Raw genomic sequence first — 11,159 nt, forward strand, 5'->3', positions numbered from 1 at the left:
TAAGCTGCGTGCAATATTTGTATTATTTTTTTACAAATATTTCTGTTTAATTGTACGCATATATTATAGTAGTGAGATATAATCTTTGGTATGAGCGAATAAACCAATTTCCTGCCTGCCAGAAACCATATATATATATATAGATATAGGGTTCATTTTAAACATTTATTATTTAAGATGCTTGCTAATGTGGGTTCAACATATTTCTGACTGGAGCTGTCGCCTTGACACGAACCGCACCATTCGCATGATTTCGCCATAATTTTCAAATTATGTGTAACAAGTCGACGTTTTCATTCCTTTGTTCCATTGAAAACGGCCCATTTTCGCACGCGTCTTGAATCTGTCAAGATTCTCGTAGATACAAAAAAAAAAAAAAAAGAGAAAGGAAAAGGGAATAAAACGAGCTGAGGACCCTTTTCAAATACACTTACATACACATACATATATCGTAATAGCAAAGCAGCCGAAAAGCAACAAAACAAAAGCCACATGCACATAAATAAAGGCATTGTGGTTGACGGGCTTTCAAAGACGTTAAAACTGCAACAACAACAAGAACAACAACAACAACAAGAACAACAATCATGACAATGAGAATGCGGGCATGCCATAAAATAGATTGAGGGAGGAAGCCTTCCAGCAGCGAAAACAAAACATAAGAAAGGAATAAAATCATTGTCATCATTGCGCCGCTGCCGCCATTTTGTGGCTTGACCCACAAAAAGCATCAAATTAAATGGTACCGAGACTAAAAACAGCCGCCAAACAAAGCAGCAGCAGCAGCAGCAGCAACACCAGTCGAAACTTTCGCCCCTTTTTTTTTTATTATTATTTTTAGATACAGTCTAGACTCCAGTGAAACATGCAAATTGCTCATACGACACGCCCGCTCTGCGCTGCTAATTGAATGGAGAAACAAGCGAATGACCTTGGCTGTGTGCAGATAACAGACAGGCAGACGAATACACAAAAATGTATCTATTGGTTGCCTAGACACGCATTCGCCCATCATTACCAGACCAGCGGCTGTAGCTGTGGGCCACGTTTGATGCTGGCTGGCTGGCTGGCAGGCTGGCAGGCAGGCAGGCAACCTCTCCTGCGTGTGCCCAATAAAATGTGATATTTATTGCGCCAGGCAGATTTTTAGCATTGGCCCAACACATATTTATGGCTCTCGAAGTCGGCGACTGTGCGTGGCATGTAAATACGATGAAAATAAATTATGCATTTTTGTTTTTTTTTTTCCTTGTATTTCTAGCCTAGCTCTGATTAATTTTTATATATATATTTTACTTTTTTTTCTTGTGTGCTTCTGCTGCTGCTGCTGCTGCTTGTTCAACTGGCATTGTCATATTTTTAGATTAAGAATATAAAAAAATAAAAAAAAAATGGCGCATTATTTGTTTGTTGATGGTTTGCGGCGAAATTTAAGCATCATTAGCGCACTGTGAATAATGATTGTAATTTATTTATTATGCTACTTGATTACGTATTTATTGCCCCGAGAGCATATTACAGAATATTTGAGAAGCTCAAACTGTGAGCGGCCGGGGGAAAGAATCAACGTTTAATACAAAATATGCGAAGCAATTTGGTTTAATTGGGCGAATAAAACATATGTGTGCATATTTATATACTTGAGCTCATTTTTGTGATTCAAACCTACTTTTGCCTGAGTTCGAAGTTATTTTTTATCAGCATGACAAGAAATAATATTTCAATACTTGTGTAAATAGCTGTGCCATGAGTCGAATGATTCATTTAGATATTGTGAAGTAATTTATGTATCAGCATAAGTTCTCAATTCTCAGACATTTTCACAATTCGATTACGAAACGTATACGCCATGTTTGCTAATGAAATAACTGATAAAGCTAGTGCGAAAATTCCACTAGCAGTTCTCGAAATTTTGCTGCAGTCTTCTAGGACCTTCAGCTCCACACATCCACTTCATTCCTCACTCCTTTATTGTTGGTTTGGGTCACGTGCTGAATCGAATCGCTTGCAATTGAGATGTGCAAATTGCGGCACTTTACAAATGTGATTAATGAGGGGCTGCGGTTCAGGCGGGCTCAGCAGGTACTTTGAACCGAAATCGATGCCAATCCCAGCTCGTCTCGGCTCGGCTCGACTCTGTTCTGCTCTGCTCAGCCTTTGCCAGTCAACTTTCAATGTCACACGTCATCAAACTTTGCGTCAATTTACCAGGCGTGGACGGCATAGGAGAGAGAGTTGCATATTCCCATGTGGCAGCCTGCACAGCTTGCATGCAGCATGCTGCATTCTGCAACCAGTATTCAGTTTGGTTTGCCTGCACACTTGAAGCATGAAAAGAAGTTGACTTTGGGCGGGGGCAGACGATTTGACAGCTTTTATTGTTGCCCCATCATCCAACTGGCTTGCATCACCTGCCACCAGTACTTTTGAGTTGCATTCATGTTGCTGGCTGCAGCGCTGTCGTTGCCGGTATTCTTGCGACAAAACGGTAAATGGCTTTACTGTATGACCAAAAGCTAAGCAAATCAAGCGAAATCCAACTCTCCTCCTCCAACATAGGGCAACCCGTTCTTCTGCACACATTTCACTCTGCCATTTCACATGCGTTCCTCAGCTCGAAAGCTGGACAAAGTTCAGAGTTTACCACGCTGTCGCCGCCATTCGCCATGTTAAGCCGGAATCCCCAACTGTTGCCTCTTGTGTTTTCTGCTATTGAATTAAATGTGCAAACAATGGCAGCTAATGCTCAAATTATCAAAGTGCAGCAGGCAGTTCTCCCTCCCTCTCACTTTTCCCTTATTTCCGTTCTCTCTCATAGATTTCAGGCTGCCTATTTCTTTAGTATATGCTAGAAAGATGGCAGACAATGAGAGAGAAAGCTGTAGTCGAGAGAGCTCGATAGTAATGAGAGCTGACAGCATTGAGATCAATATGAGATTATAACTTGAGTATTTCTTATTCAATTTTGAATTTTATACAGTCGATCAATTGACATACGAGTATTACAATTGGAAGCATCGACTTTTAAGATTTTATTTTTATTGCAGTTAACGATAAAATGAGCTTGTTTATTTTTGGAGTTACATAATTTCTTTTTAGTTTCAGCCACGTAATGGTTCAAGTAACAGTTCTTGTTTACCAGGGAATTTAAGAGTTGATCATTTAACTTGTGTCTTTACCATATGCTCAACTCTTGCATTCATTCGCAAGCATATCAGAGAGCCATTGGCTCTGTATCTCTGTCTGCGGCAGCTGGTGATGCCCCCTTTTGGTCGATTCCTCTGTTTCGGAATGCAACGAATTGACGGTTTGAATTTCATGTGATTGACCAACGTTTTTCTTTTGTGAAAAACCCCCAGCCACCCACAATCTGCTTGGCATCTCTGTCTGCTGTCTATCTGCTCTCGTCAGCACTCCAAGCGAGCAGAAAATGTCCAAACTGTCAAATGCCGAAAAGCAAAATGTGACTGCCATTGAGCTGTGAGTGGTGTGAGGTGCTGGAGTTCAGATGTTGTTCGAGGTAGCAGGTGCAACAACAACAACAACAACAACAACAGTAGCAGCAGCAGCAGTAGCAGCAGCAGCAGTAGCAGCAGCAGCAGCAGCAGTAGCAGCAGCAGCATCAGCAGATAGAGTTAGATTTTCGACATACTGAAGCCTCACCTCTGGCCATGTCACCATTGCCTCAATCCATGTTTGCTGCTGCTGCTGACCAACGGACAACATGACAAAGCAAATTGCATTTTGTTTTGTGCGAGGGCCAGAGCCGGATAGCACAGTTCCATATCCATTTTGGGGTACAGACCCAAACTCATAAGGATGATTAAAGTCCAAGTGCAGCGCACTTCACTCAGTGAACCAATTACCCATTCCGTACTCTGCTCCTCGGAGCTACATAAAATATTAGCTACAGCTATGTCATTTTCAATTTGTCAGGCTTTTAGTCAACTCCAAAGCGGCTCTGCAAAATTTCTACTGTTTGATTTCTCAGTGAGGAATCGCTTGCATATTTTAAACAGACATTTTCCAAACAATCACCTGCCTGACAGGCTTTGGGGAGCGGGGTATGGCGAAATTTAATTTAATTAATTAATGCAATATTAATTATCACAATTCGGGCGCCACTTTGTGTATATCTCACATCTCGGTGCCTCCGATCCTTGTGCCTCAACGTGTTGACAATTTAGTAGACGTTGGTTATATATTTGATATCCATTTCCAAAATGTATAAAATACAAAATGCTTAATTGACAAGCATTATTTTTTATACGTATATAAATTGCCTTCTAGTTACTCTGTCTGTTGTTATATGCCTCACATATTTTTTTTCATATTTTTGATAATATACGAAGCACAGCATTACTTTATATAGTTTTCGGGCTGGTTCCACCTGCAGTTGTGGCATTGTAACAGAATAGAATTGTATGTGGATGCTTGGTACCGTTTCCTATTACCCACTGACATCATTGACGATCTATTGTGTGCTCGAGAGTCTGAGTACATGTTGTTGTATCTGGAGGCGACACACGTTGCAGTAGCAGCAGCAGCAGCAGCAGCAGCAGCAGCAGCGGCACTATCTATTTCTCTTGTTAGCCAAGGTAGCATCAGTCTGAATGGCGCTAAACAATACCTCCAACCGAGATGATAACAACAATGGGTGCCCCTTTTCGCGTCATTGTTGCCGTCTGCCTACGACGAGGACGAACCTTGAAGGACATTTGTTTCACAATTCAATCTGCCATCTTCAATCACAATAAAAAAGAAAGGGCGGACGAAGGGGGCGAGGCACTCAGTTTACCGCAGATTAAAATCAGCACTATGTGAAACTAGGAGGGCCATCGCTGGATATATATACATATATATATATATATAAAGGTAAAGGGGGCAGGCCAACAAGGGGAATGGCGAACATTTAAGAAGCCTGAACAAAACTGCCAATGGAAATCCATTTTGGCCAGCAGCGAGCCGCAAAAAGTGTGCAACGCTGTTGCACAGCGCATATGCGTATAAATTGCAGGCGAAATTAGATGGCGATTGTTGTGCACACCAACACACACACACACACACATCAACACACACACGAAACTAGTGCAAGCGGAAATGAATTTTCGGTGCAAAACTGATTGTTGCACAGTTGCACAACGGCAAAGAATGGAATGAAATAAAAGATTGAAGCAACGACGACGTTGTGAAGTGTCTATGTGTGTGTGTGTGTGTGTGTGTGTGCGTGTGTGTGTGCGTGTGTGAATAACCAAATTTGCACTGAGACTGCAAAACACCAAAGGAAAATTGAATACGCAAAAATGGAATTGCCAAAATACAGCACAGTGCGTTGCAAATGTATTTTGCCAGCTTAAAGCAGAAAATTTGCCAATTTGCCAAAATGCAGAAAATAATCAAATTGGGCCAGTTCCAAAAAATGAGATTATTCCATTTACTATTGAAATATAAACGATTTAACAATTTTTAACCACTGTGCGCCTGTCGCCCGTTGTTGTACACTGCACAGAATGTTAAGGCAAAACAGATAGGCCGACATGTGTCAGAAGAAGCAGCGCGAATGAGTGTGTGGCATGGTAGGAGGGGGGCAAGAGAAAGGCAAGAGGAGGCAAAATCCTGGGACGTTTAAATGGTTTCTTCGTTTAGCAATTTTATTTCCGCCTTTGTCGCCATTCATTCGATTGCCAACACTGACAAGGACGAGAACGAGGATATTCTGCTGCACATATCCCAACTTAATGTGTTAACCCAATTTTCATGTTGAGCGCTTGGCTGCCAGGCACCGAAAAATGTCCAAAAATGGATCAGATAAAGACATGCGCCGCAGCAATCCTTGTACAACAAATTTAGCTGTGAATTACGATTATTTTGAGCATGCCACAGAGAAATAACGAGTTCAGAAAAGGACTCAGGTTGCAATTTCGCCAACTAAAAAATGAGTATGCAAACAAATAAAAAAAAAAAAGAAAAAAAAGGAGAGCTGAAGTGGGTAAAAGTGGGCAGAACACGTTCGAAGGCCTTCAGCTCATTTGCATAAGTGACAGTTGCCAGTTGAAATTGGAAAATATACACTTAAGACAGTAACAAAATGGTAGTGCTTGAATATACGCAGAACAGTTGATAATACTAATGCGAAAACTTTAAAAAACGAGATTAAAGATTTATAACAAATGATTTGCTATTTAGTGATCTCTTTTTATAATTTAAATATGTTTTTTTGTTTGGAAGAGTATTTAAAAAATAAGAAAAAACACTTGACACACAGCGAAAAACATATTTTTAGAAAGTATTCATATTAACTTTAACAAGTTTGTTTAAATTTTATGACAAGTTTGTTAAGCAACTATATGTTCTACTCATTTAAGCTAATTGCTTGAATTTGTGTTTGTTTTTTGCCAACAGTCGAAAGTTTTCACGTGCAATTACTTCAAAGAAAGCTTAACCAGCTTCAACAACAATTGTGCGCTATTCAATCAATTTGAGCACAATTTAATTGGACGCAAAGTACAAATGCGGCCCAAAAAAAAAAAGGAAGAAAACATGATCTAAGCTGTTTGTGCAGTTCGGTTTATTTTCGATTATCTCGAGAAATTTGTGGCCTGGATTCATTTTTTTTTCTTCTTTTCTTTTGGGTGCTTTTATTTTTTATTTTTTTTGTGTCCTTTTTACCTTGGAGTTACTGCTTTTGGCAACTTAACGAATTCACTTTGACTTTGCATATAGAAGCTGAGCCTGGTTTTGGCAGGTAGACATACCTGCTACCTGAGAGTGTGTGCGAGTGTGTGTGTGTGTGTGTGTATACATGTAAGTTCCGACGGGGTTTTGTTAGAAGGCAACTTGGCCGCACGTTTGGTTTATTTTTCTTTCGTTTTCTACTTTGTTCATGACGTTTCACATGCAAAACGCGTGTCACATTCGCATTTCCGCCCTGTCATGCTAGTTTAGTGGGTTCCCAACACAGAAATACACCCATACGCATACATGTGGTTATACACTCCACACACAAACACACACACACACACACACACACACACGCACACACGAGTGGCGCTTTTTGGCTTTCAGCAGCAGTTGCCTTTGGTTACTTTGACGCTCTCTGCTTGAATAAGTGGGCATTTGCCTGTGTGTGTGTGTGTGTGTGTGTGAATGTGTGTAGTTGGGCTCCTTTTCGGAATGTGTAACTTGTTAAAAATCCATTAATCACGTAAGTGGCAACTCTGGCAACGACAAAGCCAGCATACAAATGCGTTCATGCGTACAAAAACTCGGCTAGCAAAAAGCCGACAAGTTCTCCCTGCCACAGTCTTCATCTGGCCTTCTCCCCACTACACCCCCTCTCCGTCTTTCTCTCTCTCTCTCTCTCTCGCTCTCTCTCTCTCTCTCCGCAAAACAGTAATACTTATGTAGCTCTTATTTGTGTGTTTGGAGCTCACTTAATTTTTTCTGCTTTGCTTGCGTTTCTGTTGTGTTTGCATTTTGCTGCCTCATTATGCAGCCTCTCTCCCTCTCCCCCTCTCTCTCTGTGTCTCTCCTTATATTAATTTCTCTCACTTGTAATGCTAAATTATGCACGTAATTAAATTAAAAAATAAAAATCATAAATATTTTAGTTGAGCGAAGTAAATTGGACTCTTTGCAGTTTCAGGCATTGTTGCCACGCAACGCAAATTAAGATGATTGCAAACGGGAAATGCCAAGAGGGAAAAGTCATAGAAGATAATGGGCTCGTGGGCATTATTTGAAGATATCCAATCAAAGTTGCTCTTCGTTTTCCTAGAAATTTCCATTCATGCCACTTAAATCTTGGCACAAAACAAGTCAATTGTTTCGGAGAAAAACAAATGGAAATCGGTTTGTTGAAAAAGAAATCATCAAATTATCAGCCCTTTTAATGCCAGGAAATGAAAAAAATGCAGCTACAGTTTGAATTAAAATAAATATTTTAATTGATTTCCCTTTGGCACAAAAACAAGGAAATCATAAATTAAAATGCGTTCGCATAAAATTCAATAATTTACATGCAGCATTTTATTTATTTTTTGGATTTTTATGATAATGTGAAAACGATTATTTAAATAGATATGAATATGCATCATACATTTTTGGCTGTATGCTGGGAGTTTGTAAAATACTTTTTTTTTCAAGAAATCATCTATAAATGTTTGAATAAATGTTTGCTCTCTTCTTGAGCATTATTTCTAAAAATTTAGTTTTTCAGCTTTGCGTGTCAAAGGAATGCTGTTAATGCTGCACATCTAATGTCCTTGCTAAATTATTGTATTAGAAGCTTAAGCCACAAGCTGTGGCCATATGCAGTTCAGTTCTTTGTAATTCCAGTTCCTGGCCATGTTCGAATAAAATATGAAATGAAACGATGGCACACAAACCGCACTAATTGCAGAAACCAAACATTTGCCCACAGCGTCTCTTCGAAATTGTGTGTTCCAGAAAACCGCAACAAACACAAAGAGCCAAAGGGCATGGTCAGAGTGCTACAGAGCGATAGAGAGAGAGAGAGAGAGAGAGAGAGAGAGAGTGAGAGAGAGAGAGAGAGAGAGAGAGAGAGTGGTACATAAGGCAAGTGGACGGCCAACTCGTGTTAATATTAAATTACCAGAAACTATTTGCAATTTTTGAAAGTTTAGCACTGTCTGGGCAAGTGTGGCTGCTGGAGCGATTGAGAAGAGCAGGGAGTGACGATGTCTTGTCTTACAAGCTACACGCATTCCTTTTACCACAAATTCCTTGGCTCCTCTTACCAAGCACACTCACACACATACATGTTTATTATGTCTGGTTTGCTGCCGCTGGCCAGGCCAACGCCAGAAAGTATGCAACATTTTAATATGTGTGTCAGCTGGCGCACATTTGCATGGCGCAGCCGAAGCAGGGGCAGCAACTGACTCCAAAGGAACCCCTTACCAACCCCCCGACTCCATTGTCTATGAGGCACACATACAATACGTTTAATAAACCTTGCAAGCAACATTTGCAGAAAGCATCTTTGCGGTTTTTGCTACAAGGACAGAATTTACAAGGTTCACACACACAGACAGCGCCTGAGTGTGGCTCCAATTACACTAAGGAAAAAATAATAAATTATCTAAAGTAATGTTTCTCGAAGAATAAGGGGTTTCCTGTCAACGTTTTAAGCAACATATTAAGTTTAGATTTGTTTGGTCGCCGAAACAGCTTAGTTAGTGTTATTTCTGTATTTAGGATAGAAAGTTTCTAAAATATGTCGGCTCGGAATATTAAGCATAAGAATAATTAAGGAAAGTTCCTTTGGGCTTGTTAATTAAGGGCAAGCGATTTGCAAAGCGCTTTAACCATAGGTGTAGGGTTGAAAACGGTTTCTCTGTGGAATATCTCAAATTATATCGGCTTATCAGGCAGGTTTTAATTTAAGATCGATTGTGTATTTTCTTGGCTATGATTTTTTCTGAGTGTGTGCTAAGGCCAACTTTACCTTAGTCTTTGGTTTTGAGGGTTGCTTCGCTGGTGGGCAACCCTTTAAACTTATCACTTGAATGTTTGCCGGGCTCAAACTTTAACATCCCCCTCCTTGGCCTGCACCTCAGTCTAGTCCCCTCCTCTCTTTAGATATGTTGGGGCACCTGCTGCAAAGTTTTGCGTTTGGGTTTCTTGTTGTTCTTGCCAGCAGTCAGCAAAATCAAAGTTACCACGCACTTTAGCTGCTGCCACTGAGTACCTCACTCCGAAACCCGATTTCCTCCCTCCTGATAGGAAGCTAAGAGCTCGTTCAACTAGCTCTAGCATCAGCTGGTGTCTGCTCTCTTTTGTGCCCTTGCGAACTTTTCATATACTATGTATTTTCTACTTAAATTAAATACAATGTGTGCGAAAAGTAAATTGAAGTTTACTTTATGTGGATTTTGCACTCCATGCGATGCCTTTACAGAGTTTCATTTAAAACATGTTAAACAAATGCTGATGACGAGGCTAACACACACACACACTCACACACACATACACACATGCAGACTTCCCCGAAAAAGTTGACATTACGGGTATTAGACGGAAAGTACCACCAAAGAGGTTTCTGAGGTGGGCTGCAACTGGTTAAAGGCTTCAACTTTCAACTTTCATCTGTTGCCTGTCACAACTTGGCTGCTTTCTTCACGGAATCTACGGCCTGGTCTTAATGTGTATATTGGGAACTGTTGCTGCTGGCAACGAATCATTTTGGATAAGAGCAAATAGGTATTCAAAATACATTGATTGTGTATGAGAAAAGCCACAAGCATAAGCCGCTTTACGAGGTATTAAATTAGTATGTTTTTTTATCATTCTTTTACATTATCCTATTCAGAACGTTGTCTCATTATTAAAGTTTTGTCTCTATTTGATTATATTTCTTGCAGCCAGATACTAATGCAGCCTTTCGTCACGGATCACACTCGAAATGTAATCACATTGAAATCCCATTTACTCATTATATAATCCATACCCACACCCATACCCACACCCACACCAACACCCTCGCCCTTACCTTCAACCTCAAACTAGAGCTCAAGCTGAGTCCTCAGCGAATGGTGTCCATACCAATGCAATTAAAAAACTTTAATCATCGTCTAAACCAATTTCCAAAAGCATTAAAAGTGCCCCGCATAAAACTCATAAAGTGAACAGCAGGCCCCGCAACCTGCCGCCACCAAACCCTCCTCCATCTATACGTAAACGACCAAATGAAAAATGGAGCAAACGGAAAAGCAACTTTCCTTTGCGCCTTTGCTTATAGCCGCACCCCGAAACAACAAAAACAACGACAAAAATAAAAAAAAAAACTAAAACAAAAGCGTACGCAACACAAAGCTGAATTAAAAGTGAAAAAGTAGGCGGCCAGTTGCAAAAGGCCTCTTGAGGAGCAGGTCGGCAACGAGGCGAATGATTGCGATTGGGGTTGAGTGGATCTGGAGTGCCACACCCTGGACACTGCACTGTTTGTGCCACAGCAAACTGCAGCAGCATCTTGAATTGCATTTGGCGTGACAAAAGGTAACTGGAACGAGATATTCTTACCTGGCACCGATGAGCAGACTGTTGCCATCCTTGGTGACGAGTTTGAAGTGATCCACGACACTCTCATTGCCCAGAAATTTCAGTATATCTTCGGGACCTGTAAAATAGAAAAGAGA

The 11,159-nt window shown here is 40.5% G+C and overlaps 1 protein-coding gene across 5 annotated transcripts in view; it reads right to left on the minus strand.

Moving 5' to 3' along the window:
• Positions 1-11,159, minus strand: part of LOC6562687 (semaphorin-1A) — a 144,577-nt gene that overhangs the window by 49,156 nt on the left and 84,262 nt on the right. For all 5 annotated transcript variants that reach the window (XR_006246584.1, XR_006246585.1, XM_043214443.1 and 2 more), the window contains exon 2: positions 11,044-11,140. Coding sequence is in view for 3 of the 5 variants with exons in the window: in XM_043214443.1 (XP_043070378.1) it covers positions 11,044-11,140 (97 nt within the window). In the remaining 2 variants the exon portion in view is untranslated. The remainder of the gene's footprint in view (positions 1-11,043; positions 11,141-11,159) is intronic.

This window comes from Drosophila grimshawi, unplaced genomic scaffold, assembly GCF_018153295.1.
Source record: "Drosophila grimshawi isolate 15287-2541.00 unplaced genomic scaffold, ASM1815329v1 contig_1377, whole genome shotgun sequence".
In the NCBI taxonomy this organism is placed as follows: Eukaryota; Metazoa; Arthropoda; class Insecta; order Diptera; family Drosophilidae; genus Drosophila; species Drosophila grimshawi.